We start from the raw sequence: 18,337 nt of genomic DNA, 5'->3' as shown, positions 1-18,337 counted from the left end.
GGATGTGTGTCTCTGAGTCATGTAGGTGTCCCTGAGTTTGTCACAGTATGTCTGCCTCAGTGTGTGTGTGTGTCAGTGATGTGTCTGCCTGTGTCCGTGTGGGTGTCTGTGTGTGTCTATGACAGCAGGTGTCTGCGAATGTCAGTGTTTGTCCGTGTCCACAGAGGTGAGGGCTGTGGTAGGGTCCCCAAGTCAGTGAGCATGTGTGAGTGTGTACCCCGCGTGTGCCAGGGTGTTTGCCTGTCCGCGTAGGCGTAGGTGGCTGTAGCAAAGCTTCTCCGGGTGGCTATGTGTGTACCCCCGCGTATGCCGGGTCTGCGCGCGTCTGTCGTGTCCGCGTGGGCCGCTTTCTGTGGCGGGGCGCCCCCAGGTCAGCGCGGGGGTGTGCGCCCCGGCGGGTGCCCAGGACTTCACCCTGAGAGCGGGCGGAGCGCCACGTGCGGAGTCCGGGGCGCGTCGCTCTGGGGCGGAGCCAGCCTGGGGCCCCAAGCCCCAGGCCGAGCCCAGGCGGGGCCCGCCCCCGACCCCGCCCCCAGCCCGAGCCCGCGCCGCCCGCCGAGCCCCGGAGCCCGAGCCGAGCGGCGGAGCCGAGACGGCGGCGGAGCCCGTGGGATGCGGGGATCGCGCCCCCGGGGCCGCTGAGCCTGCGCCCGGTGCCCGGAGCCCCGCGCGGAGCCAATCCGTGCCGAGCCGCTGCTGCCCATCCCGGGACCCGGGCCGGGGGACCAGCAGGTGAGCGAGCGCCTTCTTCAGCAGCCCCGGCCCGGCCGGAATCCCCTCTGCCTGCCGCCGCCCAACTTTCCTCCCCGAGGGTTGGAGCCTCCAACCCCTGCGCGCCCCCTCCCCAGCCCCGGGTCCACCCGCAGGCTCCCTCCCCCATCTCTGCCCCCGAGGGTAGGGGAGGGAGAGGAGGGGGCGCAGAGCTGCCTGGCTGGAGGGTATCCCCGGGAGGGGGGGCGTCTCTAGCCGGCGCGCGCCCCCTCCCCTTCCCTTTCCTTCCGGGTTTCCCAGTTCGCTGTCGAGGGCCGGGGGAGGGGGAGCTGCGGCCCCGGCTTCCCGGCCGATCCTGGCGCAGACTCGGGGAGGGTCTGGGGTTGGGACCCGGATACCGGAGGCCGGAGACCCCAAGGTCAGAACAGCGACTAGGAGCGCAGTGAGTGTGACTCCAGAGAGCGGGGGAACTGACCGAGCAGGGCTGGGAATGAAGGGGCCATGCACCCTCCTTTCTCTGGGCCCTGTGGAGCAGTCCGCCGGGGCTGTCCTCTCTGGGGTGAGATCTCTGCGTGTCCTGACCGGGGATAGATCTCTGTGCACCCCGAAAGGAAAAGATGTATGTCGTGTGTCCTGTCTCTGCGCGCTCCGACCATAAAGAGAGCTCTGTGCCCTCTTGACGTCCTAACGGGGACACATCTGGTCTCTGTGAGCCCTGGCTGCGGAGGGATCTCCGTGGGCTCTCTCCAGGGGAGACTGTGCGCTGAGATCAGGCGAGTTCTTTGCCCTCTTCGCTCTGACGGGGCAGATCCAAGCGCCCTGACGAAGGCCGTTTTCTACTTGTTATTTGATCGCCTTTGGTGGCGCCCTGGGAGGAAGCAGAGGTTCCTAACCTTGTGGGGGCTGGATATGTGGAGAGTGCTCGTGGTGAGGGGAATGCTGGGGACCAGGCGCTGGCCTTAGGCCCGCCTTGCAAACACCTGTTGGAGGTCAGCGCACAGCCGAATCCGGAAGCCATGGTCGAGGTTGTGGCAGGAGTCATCTTCTCTCCTTAGTGCTTAAGACCAGTGGGAGTGATGGGATCAGTCTCCTCTTGGGGTTCTGGGCTGGTATTCCATTCCCCCAGCTGTATCCTCCCAATCCTGCTGAGACCCCAGGCATCTCCACAGACAGCTTAGACATTGTGATGGAGACAGGCGCTGCATATGAGCCCACTATGCAGCAGCACGGCTCCCCTTCTCCCTGATTCCCACAGCCCTTCAGGATCCAGAGGGTCCCTGAGTGGCAGAGGCCCCGCCATCAGAAGCCCAGGCCCCTACTGCTGCCATCAGCCTTTCGCCTTAGAACTGGGCAGGTGCAGGAGAGTGGGCCGTAATGGAGCTGGAAGGTGGGCTGAGAGTGGCATGGGCTGATGGCTCAAGCATTGCTGCACTCACAGGAGTGAGGGTCGGGTTGGGTCAGAGAACTGCCAGAGTCGGGAACATAGCTTTTATACCAGAATGTCCAGTCCTGTGCTGAAATGAACCTCAGTGAATTTTTAATCCAACCCTATCATCATCACCACATCATGCCAGGGTGGGGAGAAACTGAGGCTGAGAGTGGGTCAAGGACTAATCCAAGGTCACCTGAGAAGTCAGTGGATTGGGGGCCCCACTCAGGGTGAAGATGCTTTGAGATCTACTTTCTGAGAGCTGAATTGACCTAGGACTTATCCCAGAGAACCTGAGCAGAAAGGGAACTGGCCCTGGGGTGCCAAGAGCCAGCATTCAGCCCAGTGTGGTACAGCCAGCTGCTGTGCCTTTGGGGGACTTGGTACAGACTCTGTGGTGCTTGAAGGTCCTCTAGAAGATTTCCGGGATTGACTCACTCAACATGAAGATGGAACTCGGAGTAGTGGTGGGGAGCGCCAGAGAGGGCTGGGAGTTGGGGAGCACAGGAGCTGGTGTTTAGGGAATCCAAGGAGAAGGGAGTTCTGGGGCCAGCCTGGGACAGTGGTAAACAGCAGACTCAGTTCTGTTCATAGGAAGCTGATTCCTGCTGACCCTTGGGAAGCTTATTGGAAAAGTGTGCAGCCGTAGAAGCGTATCCCCACTCCACTCAAAAGAGGAGTGATTATCTTTGGCCAGCAAAGTCAAGAGTATCTATCTAACAAAAATAACTTTCCTGCTGGATTTTGAAGGATGAATAGGAGTTTTCTAGGTGGGGAAGGTGCAGCCTAGCCATCAGGTCTAGCAGGTACAAAAGCATAGAGATGTGAAACAGTACAATTGTTCAGTGACCCGACGGGTCCCATGGTATGAGGAAGAGAAGAGTGGAAGCTAAAGCCAAGGTCACAGTCACGGGGGCCCTTGTGAGCTCCGCTCAGGAATTGGGAATTTATCCTCAGTAATGGTACTAAAAATAGCGAACATTCACTGAGTGCTTTCTGCCAGCCAGGCACAGCACTAAGCACTTTATAAGACTCATCTTGCTGAATCGTTGAGCCAACCCTGGAGGCAGAGACCATAATAAGGTCCAATTTGCAGATGGTGAAACTGAAGGCCCAGAAAGGTTAAGTAACTTGCACACCATCACACATCTACCAAGTAGCAGGACTTGAGTGTGAGCCCAGGTGTCAATCTAACAGCTTTGCATTGTACTACCTGTCCAGTGCAGACCATGGGCTCCGCCAGAAGTTTTTCAGCTGAAGGAGAGGGACAGGGAGATGACCACAGGTGATAGAACTTGTGGTGTTCCCACTTCCTTCCCTGTTAAGGGATATGCCACTCCTCCACCCCTAGCTTCAGTTGCTCACTAGTGAGGTTCACTGCTGCCATATCACACTGTGAGGGGAGGATGGACGAGTGGAATCTGGGTTGATCAGCTTGATGTAGAACCAAGGAGAAGTTGATGAATGTTTCAGGGTCCTGATCTGAACCTGTAGTACTTCCAGGGAGATGCCAACACCTTACAGTCAGTTGGAGGGAAAGGTCGAGGGTCTAGGAAGGAGATTTGGGCTGGAGGCAGAAACTTTGAATCATCCACAGAGGCTGGTCGTTGGGGCCATGACTGTATTAATTATATTTTGTTCAATGAGAATGCAGAACAGTGGTTCTTAACCCTGATGATATTAGCATCACTTTGAAAGCTTTTTAAACAAAATCAATCTATGCCCAGGCTCCACCCCCAGAAATTTTAGTTCATTCGACTTAGAGGTGAGGCCCAGGCATCAGTAGTTTTGGAAGCACCAGGGCAATCCTAATGTGGAGAAGAGGGTGGGAGAAAAGAGAGTTGAGTCCAGAGAGCCCTGAGACACTGCAACAGTTGAGGCTGGAGAAGTCTGCAGAGAAGGCTGGGACGGAGCAGTCAGAGAGGTGGGAGGAGAGCCAGCAGTGGGAGGTGTCACAGAAAGCACGGAGGGCACATGTCCCGGGAGTCTCCTGATTCTTCCAGGGAGAGTTAAGATACATTCTGAGAAGCTCGTGGATAGATGAAAAAGAATGCATAATTTTAAAACGAGTGTCCATTGGATTGAACGACTGTGAGTGTGCTGGTGACCTTGACCACAGAAATTTCCCTCTTGACACCCACCGAATATGGTGCTGGGTGTGTTGTTGAATGAATGAATGAATGAATGAATTGGTGAGAATGGAATTTCAGTCTGGAGTAGGTTAAGGAGCAAGCAGAAGGTGAGGACGTGCAGAGAGCATGTGTAGACAGCTCTTTCAAAGAGTTTGATGGTTTAAGAGGGAGGAGATAGAGGGGAGCTGGCCAGGGGGAGGTGGGCTCAAGGGGGTGCTGTAGGAGGGCCTGGGGTGGACAGGCAGGCGTGTGTGTCCGTGCGGTATGTCCACATGCGCGAGCTTATGGGGAAGATGCCTCTCCCTCCCAGGGAGGGCGGGAGATCTGGGAGGTGAAAGCGTGCCCATGGTGTTCTCAGATGCTCTGGTTTGTCCAGTGGGCTGGTCAGAAAGGCCTAGGGTGAAGTGACTCTTCCCATGCAGCTCTGAGAGGGTGATTTTGATGGCAGGAACTGTGATTCCTGCTGGGGGCGAGGGGCAGGAAGGAGAGGAAGATTTGCTCTGAGGAGAGAAAAGGGTTCCAGAAAGCCGATGTCTGGGGGATAAGATGAGGTTGTCAAGAGCAGGTTTCCAGAAGTAGAGGGGCTGGGCCAAAAGTCCTATGGCTAAATGCACAAAGGAGACAGAGTCAAGAAGATGAAGCCAGGGCAGCCCGTGGAGAGAGGCTGGATGATGCAGGGACACCCGGGCTTCGATGCCCACTGCCCTCTGCCAGCCCAGACTTGCCTGTGGTGGTGGTCTGAGGCTGAATTCAGCCTTAGGTGGTTGGAGAGCACCTGGTTTGGGTGTCCAACACATAATCTCTGCCAGGGAACATTCTAGAAGCTGTACAGCTCAGATATAATACCTGCTCTCATAAAATTTACATACTGTTGGAAAAGACAGGCTAGGTGCCATGAAACAAATAGACACCAAAGAGAACTTTAGATTTTGACCAGTGCTGTGTGTGTGTGTTAGTCACTCAGTCGTGTCCAATTCTTTGCAACCCTATGGGTTAGTCGTTCAGTTGTGTCTGATTTTTTGTGACCCTATGGAGCCCGCCAGGCTCCTCTGTCCATGGAATTCTCTAGGCGAGAATACTGGAGTGGGGAGTCATTCCTTTTTCCAGGGGATCTTCCCAACTCAAGGATCGAACCCAGGTCCCCTGCATTGCAGGCAGATTCTTTACTGTCTGAGCCACCAGGGAAGCCCAACCAGCGCTACAAAGGAAATAAAACAGGATGAAGTGGTGGAGAGATGGGAGTGACTCTAGACGGGCTGGTCAGGGAAGGCATCTTGAAGGAGGAGACTAAACTGAGACCTGAATAACACGAAAGAAGCAATCCTGAGGAGATCTGGGGCAAGAGTGTCTTGTAAAGAGAAGACTCCCAGGGCAAAGGCCTGGGGCAGGACCAAACTTCTGAGCAGGGTTGGCTGCTGTGCTGGAGCAGAGGGACTGGTGTGGGGATGGAGAGGTCCCTTGTGTCTGTACCCCACCTCCCAGTTCTCAGCCCCCTCAGACCACCCTTCGCTTATGTACTGCTTATACCACTCACCTCAGACAGGCAGCAGTTCCTGGGGATGACACTATATTTAGACTTTTCTCCTCTCTGTGGGCCTGGAACATACTGTGTGTTTTTAAGATGATCAATATGGGATGGGTGCTATTTATAGAGACCCCAAGTCAATTCCGGGGACCTGGGGCCCTTAAACGGTGGAGGAAATCCAGGACTAGGCTTTTTAGGGGCAGCCGCCACAGCTGGCAGAGCGCTGGAGCCATCTGATCCACGGACTCGGAAAGTGGCATCACCTCTCCTGGCAGGCCCGCCTCACCCTTCTCTGCAGAGTCACCACGGCCTTGGTGTGGGGAGCTGGGATGTCCATAGTCTATCCATCTCCAACTCTGTTTTCTTAAAAAAAAAAAAAAAAGGAACGCTTCATGAATTTGGGTGTCATCCTTGGGCAGGGGCCATGCTAATTTTCTCTGTAGCATTCCAATTTTAGTATGTGTGCTACCGAAGCAAGCACTCCACCTCTGTTTTCTGGAGGGGTACCTGGTGTGCCCCAGGCCCAGCAGAAAATTTCATTGTGATTGTCGAAACCAGAGTCTGGTGGGACAGCCTGTCCATCTCTTGTTCATTCCTCACTCTGTTTACTACTCTGGGAGAGCAGAAAAGGACCTCAGGGCCTCCCAGGTTCACCCCACAAGCCAGAGAGAGGTCTGCCCAGGAGTAAATGCGAGGTTAGAGTTGGGAGCTTAGTCTCTCCAGCCGGAGGTCATTGTGGCCAGGAACAGCCAGGGGAGGCTGCCTGGAGGAGGTGGAATGGGAGCCCAGCCATGGAAAGCACACAGCATTTGGAGAGGCAAAAGAGAGCAGGTCAAGTTTTCAGCCTGTTTTTGGAAGAATGTTTATGATCTGAGGCTGGAGTTCTTTCTCTTTCTCTCCTCTTCCGTTCTTCTGATTAAATCTCCCAGGGAGACAGTGGAAAGTCACGTCCCCACAGAGATATTAGCTGAGTAGAAGGACAAAGGTGCTCTCACGGAGTCTGTGTGGGCTCGAGAAGATGCCTCACCCACTTGGAGATCCCGCTGCCCGTCATCTCCAAGGGCATTCACTTCCCTCCTGAGAGCCCCAGGAGGCCAGGGCCGCTGCTGGTTGCCCCCTAGACTCAAGGTCACACGGGCACGCAACTGGCACTAGGCCCAGAGCGGTGTCTCCCTGGCCCCACCCAGGCCTTGCCCAGGCAGTCCCCGGGCTTTCTGGGAATGGATTTTGAACAGTAGAAAGGCTCTTGCTGGCATCAGGAGGGTAGTAAACACCTTTCTGGCTGGTATTGATTCCTCGAAGGCCTGTGTAAAGGAAGAACCTGGCTCAGGAGGCAGTTTTCAGAGGGACAGCAGGGTGGGGGGCAGGGTAATCTGGCTTGAAGTACCAACTCAGTTCTCAGGCTACATTAGCATCCCTCCATCTGGACTGGGAGGTGCCCAAGAGGATCTAAGATGGGGGCAGGGGGCGATCAGACCATGGGAGGGACCAGCCCATCCCATTCAATACCTCTCGTGCGGCCATCAAAGCCCCATCCTCATCGACCTGGGCTGAGAGCAGGGAAGTGGTCCAGAGAGCCTCTAAGAGCCAAGGTGCCTGCTCTCTGCTGCCCAGCACTGCTGCCTGCTTCTGGGCCTCTTCCTGGGAAAAATCCCAGCCCTGGGCCCATTCCCTTTAGGGCCCAGGGCCCCACCCATGGGACACCCAACTGGTGTAGTAGTGCAGAGAGGGTGAACAACAGAGGCCTGCCCACCATGGCCAGACTTGAGCAGGAGAAGGCCCAGGAGCTCAGAAGCCCATTCCGGTGCCAACCCTGCCACCGTACTGGGTCACAGGCAGTGCAGACTGCCAGTTACATAAAGCGACAGCTAGTTGATAACGAAACTGGAAATGCAGGGGAAACCCCCACTCACTTGCTGGGCCTGGGTGCCTATTAGATGTATAATTGCTGAGCTTCCATTTCAGGAAATGTCTGAGGGAAGAAGGAAAAAAAAAAACTCCATAAGAATCCCCCGGGGCCGATCGTCCCCAGAGACGGCTGGACTTCGGGTCCCTTCCAGCCCTGTGCTTTATGATTGAATTAAGGACTTGTCCCCAGATGGGTCACTTGTGTTCCTGTGAATTGCACAAGTAATTTAAATGGCACTCACCAACAAATAAAACATAGAAGTCTCAAAAGCATTATGTTAAGCAAGAACACAACACACAAGAGCCCATACGTTGTGATTCCATGTATAAGAGGTTCTAGAACAGGCAAAGCTAATCTGCGGTGATAGAAGTCAGAGAAGTTGACTGGAAAGGGACAGTGGGGAGCCATCATAATTGGGGTAGTCGTTACATGCGCATGCCTGCTAACTCTCTTCAGTCGTGTCTGACTTTACAACTCTATGGACTGTAGCCCGCCAGGCTCCTCTGTTCATGGGATTCTCCAGGCAAGAATCCTGGAGTGGGTTGCCATTTCCTTCTCCAAGGGATCTTCCTGACCAAGGGATCAAACCCAGGTCTCCTGCGTTGGAGAAAGATTCTTTACCACTAGCGCCACCCGGGAAGCCCCAGTAGTTACACAGACGTATATATACATTTGTTAAAACTCAACCAACTGTACACCTAAAATCTGTGCATTTTTAGGTGTACATTATGCCTCAATTTAAAAGAGTGTTAAGGCTCAAGGGCCCCACATTTGGCTCTGCTGTGTTCTGGACAGTTCTGTGGCGTGAACTCTGTGGATTAGTGGACTGGCTTCTCCCTCTGTGGACTGCTAGGTTTCTCGGGGGGATCTGTGTCTTCAGTGCACACAGTAGGTGCCCCCATAAATGCCTCGGTTGCCATGGCATCTGTACACAGTTCCCCTGTGGAGGCTTTTTTTTGACCCAGGGATTGAGGAAAGTGAGTCGGAAGGAACCGGGTCAGAGAAAGACTTGGGTTGCTGATTGCTGTCTTGGGGGCACCTCTATGCCAGGAGGGCGTTTCCTGAGCCACAGTGGGGCACCTTTCTGGCCCGGTTGTATGTATTGTGTGGGTATAGCTGCCACAGGGTCTGGGGCCGAAGTGCCCAGGGTGACTGAGCCAGCTCTCCAACTTCTGGTCTCTGAATAGTGGATGATCCAGGTCTCCACCCAGGAGACCCAGGGCCAGAGGCAGCGCTGGGCCTTGACTGACAGCTCAGAGCTGCTCAGCACATTATAGATCCTTAGTCATGGGCATTGGAGGGGAGTGGAGGAGGAGACTTGAGCTTGGGGCGAGGGGGTGCCGTGTGCCCAGTGGAGGGTTTGCACTTCCCCTGACCTGCCACCGAAACACCACAGAACACTCAGATGAGATGACCTGCCACTTCCTAGCCCCCAGGCCCTACCCTTACTTTGGGGAAGCGGAGATGAAAAGGCAGGAGGCTTGGGCTGAGTCCAGGGCTCGGCTCAAAAGTGCCCCTTTTGGACCTGAGCTCTGCCCACAGCTCCCAGTCCAGAAGGGGGCCTGGTTTCAAGGATCCCCTTTTCTTCCCTGCCTGGGGAATCACTTGAGCAGAGCAAGCCAGTGAGGTTTTGCCGTCAGCTGAATTAGCCTCAGCTTCTGCCTGAGTGTTGGAATAAATGAGATGCAAATGCATGTAAATGAGGGCATCCCCGGCTTCTGGGGTGGGCGTGTTCACCTCAGAGAGAGATGAAGATGATTCTGCAGGACTTCCCCAGATTGCTGGGGGCTGGGAGGGCGGCTGGGGAAGGAAAGCCCCTTCGTGACACGGCTCCCCCCTTCCCAAGGACCCGGCTCCAGACTGGACAGGGTTAATGCCTGTGCAGCCTCAAAGGAGTGGAGCCTGCAGGGAGCCGGTTAGCTGAAGCCCCTGCACAGCACAAGGACGTGCCAATGTGCCTTTGATCTGGGAGCAGGGACCTGAATGCACAGGCCACGAGCACCAGCTGACACTCCCGCTGAGCCTTTGTCCAAGCTGTTACCCTGGGAGAGCCAGGACTGTGCAGATAATTGCCCGGGCAGGAGGGCTGGCCCGAAACACGCTGTTGACCCCTCCCCTTCCCCCCGCCCCCTCCCATCGCAACCTGTGGCTGGAGCCAGCACAGCCACCCACAGCCAAGACCAGAAACCCGGGTGGCCACTTTCTAGTCCGCTGAGGACGGCTCGCTTCCCACCCATCCCCCGCCCCTCCATCCCGCCTCCCCTTCATTTTCTGCTCCCTCCCCTCCCCCACCCCCAGGCCAGCCAGAGGCCCAGCCCCGAAGCAGGTGGAGTTCTGTAAGGGTTTAGGGTCCAGTGGCTGGAACTCTAAGACAGTGCCACCCAATAGAGATATAATTCGAGCTACAAATGCGAAGTCCCAGAGGCAATTAAAAATGTTCTAGTAGCCACATTTTCAAGAGTAAACAAGTGAAATTAATTTTAATATGTTTTACTTCCCCCAGTACATATATGCAAAATATGATCAGTTTAAGTTGTAATCGATGTTTTAAAGTTAATAATGGAATAGTTGGCTTTCTTTATCGTGCCAAGCAGCTTTCCGTGCTGGTGTGGATGTAACAACAGCGCATCTGGACGGGCACCAGCCACATGCCAGGTGCTCACGAGCCGCGGGTTGGGGTGGCTTCACCCTGGTACCAAGCAGCTCCACGAGCCTGAGCTGGAGAGAAAATTGCTGTCAGAGAAAATGCCGACTCTGGGCAGGGGCAGAAATCAGCCAGGTCTCCCTGGCCGCGCATGGGCACCTAGGGGTGGTCCTGGCCAGCTGGGCTGTGCTGGAGGAGGACCAGCCTCCATGGAGGCTGATGGGCTGCTCTTAGCTTTGGAGCCAGGATCACAGACATGCTCAGTCCAGAGGGGCAGGCCGCAGGTAACCCTGACCCTTCCTCCTTGCTCTCCGTGCCGGCAGAGGCGGGAGGCAGTGTCGTGCAGTGGTTGGTCTCACGGGCCTGGCTTCACCACGGATGCTGGCAGCAGGTCTCCCATCTGTAAAATGGGCATAATAACCTCCCTTCGTCCTGGGATTGTTGTGTGAGGTTACTCCCAGGCAGGCAGTTAGCAGGTGACGCTGCTGGGCTGACCCACCTCAGCTCATGGCTGGGGAAACTGAGGTCCAGAAAGGACGAGGTGGGTGGTAATAACATTGTCCAAGGTCACGGTGTGGTTAGTGGCTGGGGAATAGGAAGGTTAAGCTGGCACTTATTCATTCACGCATCCACTCCTTCATTCACCAGACCCTTATAGGCTCCTCTTGGGGGCCAGACTGTGCTTTGGGAGAGGGAGAGGCAGAGGTGGAAGCAAATTGTGATAAAGCCACGTATGGGAATGCAGTATGCCAGGAACAGCAGGGAAGGGAAGGACCAGCCAGGCAGGGAGGACAGGTGTGGGCCACCAGAAGATTTTTCAGAGAAGGGTCTTCTGAGCTGGACTTCTTGGGAGAAAAAAGAATGGCAACGATACCCACAATGATTATAGCAAATGACACTCACTGAACGCTTTCTGTGTGCTGAGCACGTGCAAATGTTAACATACTTGTGCCTCAGAACAGCCCCATGAAATAGGTACTGTTATTAACCCCGTTTTACCTGTGGGAAAAGTGAGGTAGAGAACCATCAATTGATGGTTGCCCAAGAACACACAAGTGGCCAGGACCCAGGATCACACAGCCAGTCTTGCTTCCAAGCCACAGCCCTGACTTTGCCGCTGTCCTGCATTGGACTTGGGAGTCTTTTAGAGACAGAGAGGCAAGCAGACCTGGGCACAAGTCTGGGTTCTCTGGTGCAGGGCATTTCCTCATGCCAGTCTCAACAATACCCAGTGGAAGTATCCTTACAAGCTACCACAGTCTCTTTGCTGGTGACTCTTCTCCCTCTCCTATCATTGCACCTGTTGATTTGGAATCCGTCATCTGAGAAAGAAGAGTATTCTAAGAAATCATTTGTAGGGCTGTGTACAGTGGGTGCTGATTAAATGTTCACTGAGTCATTCAGTTAATAAAATGAGTCTATGTGTTGAGGTATTGATTAATCCAACGGATCCTCCTCAAGGAAGAAATGAAGTGGCTCCTGGTACCCTTACCTCTGCCTATGGGGAGTGAGCTCCTACTTCCTGAGCTCCCTGAGCTCCCTGAGCCCCCGGGACTGAGGGGGCAGGGGTAGATCAGGGGTGAAACTAGTGCCCAGGGCAATGGGTGCTCCAGCCCGAGGTCACCTGGGCTGCAGGGCAGGAAGGAGGCGCCCAGAGCCAAGGAAGCCAGCGGAGATTTTCTAGGAAGCCAGGGAACCACTTCCACAGAGCGCTTTGCATAAATTTACATGGCAAAGAATATTCTTTGCCTGTTGTGTTCCAGAGGCTCCAATTCCAAGGCGACCAAAATGCCAGACGTGACTCAGAAACTGCCTTCAGGATCCGGGAGGAGAGTGGGCAGGAAGGGGCTGCAAGGAGGGGTTAGGCTGGAGTCAGGTCCCTCCTCACTGCAGGGAACGGCCAGCTGGCCTAATTTTCCCAGGACTGAAGGGCATTTGGGGATTCAGGAATTTCAGTGCTGACACCCGGGATGTCTGCATGTCCCTCCTCCACCCCGACACTACGCGGCTGCACTGCGGGCTGCCAGGCTGTCGTGTCCCATGTCCCGGCATCATAACCACCACCATTGGCTGAGCACCAGCTGTGTGCCCTGTGCATTCAGGAAGTCTTCTTTCAGGAAGATGTAAAAAGATGAGACAGTCTAGGGAGGTCGAGTTTCTGGTGTGAACAGTCAATACTCTCCCCCTACAGCATCTCCACCCAGATGTGAATTCCTGTACCTACAGGCCAGTGACTCAGAGGAGGGAGCCTTGCCCTAAGAAGAGGTTTCCAACATGTCTGGGGAGACCAGACCCACTCCACCAACTGTCAGAGGGCAACTGAGGCCAGAAAGGGATCCAGGATGGGATGCGGGCTCAGCCTCCTGGCCCAGAGGAGGGAGGTCAGTGTGGGCGGGGGCAGTCAGAGAGGGTCTCCTGGAGGAGGTGGGGCAGTGAGAGGAGCCTGCAGCAACTCATGCTCAGGCCATCGCACAGGCCAGCGGCGGTGCTGGGAATGTCTGAGCCAGGGAGTGGTGGGAGCCGCATGTGGCGGGCGGAAGGAATGAGGGAGGAGGCGGTGGCAGTGGGCTCAGACTAGTCCCAGTTGGAGCCAGGAAGCCCATCCCAGGGCAGTGGCTGTGGAGATGGAGGCCTGATGTTTGGTGGAGTTGGGGGACTGTAGCCAGTGTCCGAGGAGACGATGTCAGGAGGAGCCAGTTTGAAAAGGAGGGCTCACCGTTTGCTCCCAAGAACTCTCAGGAGCCAGCAGAACTTAGGGAGAGATGCACGTGGTAATCCGCTGATGGACCTGGGACAGGATGGAGTAAGGGCTCCTTAGAGCTTAAGTGACAGAACAGGGGAAACTGGCCCAGGAAGGGATCAGCTGGAAGAAGCTGACCCAGCCTAGGGGGCAGGTGAAGATGCTGGTGCAGATGGAGAATTTGGTACAAATGGAGAAGCCGGTATAAACGGAATTGTTGTTATTGTTTAGTCACTCAGTTGTGTCCGGCTCTTGGAGACCCCATGAGCTACAGCATGGCAGGCCTCCCTGTCCTTTACCATCTCCCAGAGTTTGCTCAAACTCATGTCCATTGACTTGGTGGTGCCGTCCAACCATCTCATCCTCTGTCGTCATCCCCTTCCTCTTGCCTTCAGTCTTTCCCAGCATCAGGGTCTTTTCCAATTGAGTCGGCTCTTTGTATCGGGTGGCCAAAGTATTGGAGCTTCAGCTTCAGTCCTTCCAGTGAATATTCAGGATTGATTTCCTTTAGAATTGACTGATTTGATCTCCTGACAGTCCAAAATGGAGAGACTGGTTCAAGTAGAGAGACTGGTACAGGTGGAGAGACTGTTGCCAGTGGAGAAGTTGGTGCAGATGGAGAGGCTGTCCGGGGTGAGGGCAAGAGTCATGAAATGCTGGCATCTAGAAGAGTATGATCTTTGTGTGATCTCTGAATCAAATCTGGCACCGGCTCCCCCACATGATGGAGTTGTGAGAGACAGAGGCCCCCTGTACTTCCCCAGCCAGAGGTGGGTTCTTCCCACAAAGCTGAGGGCCTGTGCACCTATGCCAGAAGGGTATGGAGTCTGGAGTGTCCTCAGATCTATGCGGACGTCTCCTTACCCCGCTGTCACTGGAAAGCTTGCAGCCAGGGCTCAGCCAGTCTCAGCCTCAGCCTCAGCCTCAGCAGGGCGTGGGCCCGGAGCTTCTGAGGGAAGGGCAGGGCCAGAGCCAGGTGCAGGCAGCGGAGAACAAGGGAGAAAACGGATCTCACCCGCCCACAGTGGGCCACCTGTGGGGACCCAGAGACAAAGCACGCTCATGGCAGGTTTACTTTGGAACCTGAAGCTGCCCTGCTGCTGGGGAGCCGGGAACTTCCTCTGGAATCTGGTTTCACAAACCACCAAGCCCCAGGGGTTTGGTTCCCTGCTGGAAGCCAGCTGCGGAAAGACCCTTCCCAGGACCCAGGGCCCCGTTGTTGGGGCTTCATGATTACTTTATTAGATAATATCTAACAGTGGTTCTAATACATGTGCATGCTCAGTTGCTCAGTTGTGTCTGACTCTTTGCGACCCCATGGACTGTAGCCCACCAGGCTTTCTGTCCATGGGATTGCCCAAGCAAGAATACTGGAGTGGATTTGCCATATCCTCCTCCAGGGGATCTTCCCGACCCAGGGATCGAACCCGCGTCTCTTGCATTGCAGGCGAATTCTTTACCACTGAACCACCTGGGAAGCCCCAGGTTTAAAGTAGCCATGGCATTAATGACATTCGCGATATTGCAGCCCCTGTCGTGGGACAGGGAAATAGCTGCATTTCTGTTGGTCACCGGTAATGCTGGCCCTTCCGTCTTGCTGCCTACATTCATAATGGAAGGAGATGTTAAGTTTCAGGTAGACAATTTGTTAGATTTCAGGTAGGTAATTTGAGAATGAGATGCAATCCCCTCCCCTGAATTTTTTTCCCATCGCTCCAAGAGGTCTGTTAGGTGCCTCTGAACTGCAGAGACAGAGCTGGTCTCCTGACTGTTAACAGTCAGGAGAATGGTTATTCAGTTGGGGAGTGAAGGGGAACTGGAAATTACCTATTTCCCAACCTGGATGCTAGATACTGGGTGAGTTCAGTTTGTGGAAATTAATCCACGTGTGTACACTTAGGATATGGGCGCCAATCTGTACGAAAAGTTGATTTCAGTACACATTTTACAAACACTTTTACTGGAACAGATGCATATGCAGGTGCAAGCTTGCATGCACACACACACATGCACGGGTATATACCAGTAAAGACTCCATAGGTCCATGGGCGTCCACGTGTCTCCAGAAACCTTGCAGGCGTATGGACACAGATGGATACAGTGAGACAGAGAACACTATTTTTAGGAAATAATTCCAAGCAAAAGAGGAGGTTTCCTGATTTACGGGGCTAGTGATTGCTCAGAGTGAAGAGGATTGCCCTGCAAGGAAGGGGCTGCTGGCATCCAGGCTGGCTTCTTCTTTAAAAAATAAAAAATAAAAAAGAATAATGAGTTTATTGTTTTTGTAAAAGTAACACAAAATCATCATAAATCATTCAAGAATTGAAGAAGAGCACAAAGAAGAAAGTTTAAAATTACCTAAATTCCCAGCCCGGGGGAAAAAAATCACCATTCACATTTGGTCATAAGTATTACAGTTGCCTGTCTTTGTGCATGCAAAGATGGAGGTAGAGAGGGACAGCCTTTGATTAAACCGGGACCTACTCCTTCAGCTGCTGTTTTCAACAAGGATGTTCCTTTAACTTTACTGGAGGGAAAGAGAAGCGCAAGAGGCTGAAGCACGGGTGGTTCTGACAGTGTCCTGGGACCTCTCTCCTCTGGCTTCCCTTCACACGTTCCGTGCCATGCCTCCCCTGGGACCAGGGGCGCCCTTTTGAGACCTGGCTGTGTTGTGTTTGCTCACTGTTTACCTGTCACCTGGCCAGGTGCCTACTTCGCGGTGCTCGGGGCCCCAGCCCTCGGCGGGGTATGCGCAGGGGTCAGGGTGGCGGCTGCTTGTTGGGGTCAGCAGTGACGTGTGTCAGGAGTCAGATCAAGGCCAAGCCGATCTTTGACGGAAAGGGATTTTGTCCTGGCAGAGACCTCCAACAGGTGCCCGGCCCTGCCTGGGTTTGATGTGGTAATTAGCAACACGGCCTTCCCCTCCCATTGGCTGAGGTGTCCCACTGGGGAGCTGGGCTGACCACATCCTGTTTTGGTGGGGCAGTCGGGCACACATTCTCCAGGCTCCGTGTCAGAGTCAGAGCCTGTTCACACCAGGTCCTGGATCATCTGAGGCCACTGGGGGCCACATTCTCCCCGTATGGCGTCACGCGCGGGCGCCTGGCTGGACGTCCTAGCGGAGGCGGGGTCACCATTTTCTGGTTCTGCTATCTCTCGGGGTTTGTTCAGACTCAGGGGGAGGGGAGCGAGTGGAGGCGTGGGGGAGTCTGGGATGCTCCGTCAGCATTTCCCATCTCTGGAAGGCTGTCTCCCTCGGGGATTTCCTTGAGATCCTCTGGGGGGTGGCCTCTGAGGCAGCTGTGTACGCCAGGTTACCAACATCTGGATGGCAGCTGCCAAATTGTTACCCAGCTGTTTCCCCAAACCTGCAGGACTTTCCTGGGCCTTGGTCAGCAGATCCAGATGCCCCAGCCATTGCCAGATGTTGGTACCTCCGTGCCCCAGGTGAAGTCTGGGCACCCTCCCCCGCACAGGTACACGGTGGGAAGACCAGACAGACTGTCCCCCGCCCTCTGGTCCCACCACTCAGGTCAGAGAGCTGCCTGGAAAAGAAGCCCAGAGTTCATACATTGGCCCGGGAGGCCTCTGATCACCCTCCTAGGGTCCCAGGGTGTCCTGTAGAGGAGGCAAATGAGAGGAAGGGCAGCATCGGGTACCTTCTAATGCGCCTGCCCCTCACCTACGTAGTCACCATTCATTCCCTCACTCATGGGTTCAGGACCAGCCCTGCCAGAGATCTAGGATGAAAAGACGACCAGCCCCTTTCCTGCCCCTTCCCGTGGAGTGTCCCCCTCAGCCCAGGGTGTTGGGGGGGCACCAGTTATGAGAAGTGTGTCAAAGTGGGCTTGGTCAGGAAACTCACAGGTGTGAGGGTTTCCTTTTGTATTGAATAGGGTAGAATGAAGGTTCACTGGTGACCCAGTTTCTCATGCGTACTTGCTTTCAAAGTTGCTCCTTGGGATGGGGAAGGGACGAGTGCCCCTCTTGCAGATCCCCTTGCATTCCCCGCAGCCCGGAGAATTCCAGGTTTCCCCTGGGTCGGTATCTGCCGGGCGTGCCTCTGGAGAGGTGGGGACATCTCTGCAGGGATGTGGGTCCTTCCTCCACCAGGCCCAGCCGCTCCCCCCAGGTCTGACCAGCCCGCCCCCCGGCCCCGGATGCAGCCTCAGCCCCGTGTCTGCGTGTCTTTCAGCTTCCCTTCAGGCAGCGTGAGGACAGCCTGTGCCCCAGAAGCAGGATGAGAAGATGGCAGCCTTCCTGTTACCTCGGGGCACCAGCAGCTTCCGCAGGTTCACCCGGGAGTCTCTGGCAGCCATTGAGAAGCGCATGGCGGAGAAGCAGGCCCGGAGCTCGGCCGCCTCGCAGGAGAGCCGTGACGGGCTGCCCGAGGAGGAGGCGCCCCGGCCCCAGCTGGACCTGCAGGCCTCCAAAAAGCTGCCGGATCTCTACGGCAACCCACCCCGAGAGCTCATTGGGGAGCCCCTGGAGGACCTGGACCCCTTCTATAGCACTCAAAAGGTGACTGCCACCCACTCCCACCCTGCCTCCCCGCAGCATCTCAGTCGACCAGGCAGACAGGGAGAGGGTCTCGCCTCCATACGGGGCTCTCTTTGGGGCTGGCTCCCTTGGGCCTCGGGGAAGTGAGTCATTAGTAATCTATATTCCAATCACCTTAACTTTGGAGTTCCAGAAAAAAAGCCCAGAATTATGCAGCCTGAGATAGTTCAGTGCAGTGAAGGAAAGAACAGGCAGCCACTCTGGAAATCTTGCCTCCTGGTGGAGCATGTACTCAGGAAATAATCTGTGGTCAGATTTCCACCCCTGGAGGACTCCTGATCCTGTGGTGTGTATGTCAGTCAGAGTCGGGCCCTGAGTCCTATCCTGAGTTGAGTTTTGGACCCAGAGCACAGCATGGGATCCCTCCCCCAAGTAGGGACAGCATGTAGCCTCCGCCCCCCACCCCAGAGAATTTGCTGGGCATTGGCTGTGCCATCACGGCTTGGGCTGGGGGCCACAGCAGCAGCATCTGGGCCTTGTGGGCTGGTGATGGGACTGTGACGGCTCGTGGGAAATCTGAGAGGAGTGGGAAGCCGGTGGCTCTGCCATTGTCCCTTCAGAGTGTGGGGAGAGGAACGGACTTTGGCCCACTGTTTGTGTGTCTTAGTCACGGCCGTTTCCGACTCCACGACTGTAGCCCACCAGGTTCCTCTGTTCATGGGATTCTCTAGGCAAGAATACCAGAGT

At 55.2% G+C, this 18,337-nt stretch overlaps 1 protein-coding gene and 1 non-coding gene across 2 annotated transcripts in view; one reads left to right on the top strand and one right to left on the bottom strand.

Annotated features, from left to right (window-relative positions):
- Positions 1–6,171: 6,171 nt before the first annotated feature.
- LOC129635651 (U6 spliceosomal RNA) lies at positions 6,172–6,278 on the bottom strand. Its single transcript, XR_008706409.1, has one exon. It is a non-coding gene; the product is annotated as a U6 spliceosomal RNA (small nuclear RNA).
- An 11,060-nt stretch (positions 6,279–17,338) lies between these two features.
- Positions 17,339–18,337, top strand: part of SCN5A (sodium voltage-gated channel alpha subunit 5) — an 88,213-nt gene continuing 87,214 nt past the window's right edge. Inside the window, exon 1 of the mRNA XM_055557404.1 lies at positions 17,339–17,611. Coding sequence (XP_055413379.1) covers positions 17,339–17,611 — 273 coding nt within the window. The remainder of the gene's footprint in view (positions 17,612–18,337) is intronic.

This window comes from Bubalus kerabau, chromosome 20 (genome assembly GCF_029407905.1).
Source record: "Bubalus kerabau isolate K-KA32 ecotype Philippines breed swamp buffalo chromosome 20, PCC_UOA_SB_1v2, whole genome shotgun sequence".
NCBI lineage: Eukaryota > Metazoa > Chordata > Mammalia > Artiodactyla > Bovidae > Bubalus > Bubalus kerabau.
Note: the sequence above shows the minus strand (reverse complement) of the source record. Positions and strands in the feature narration are given on the sequence as shown.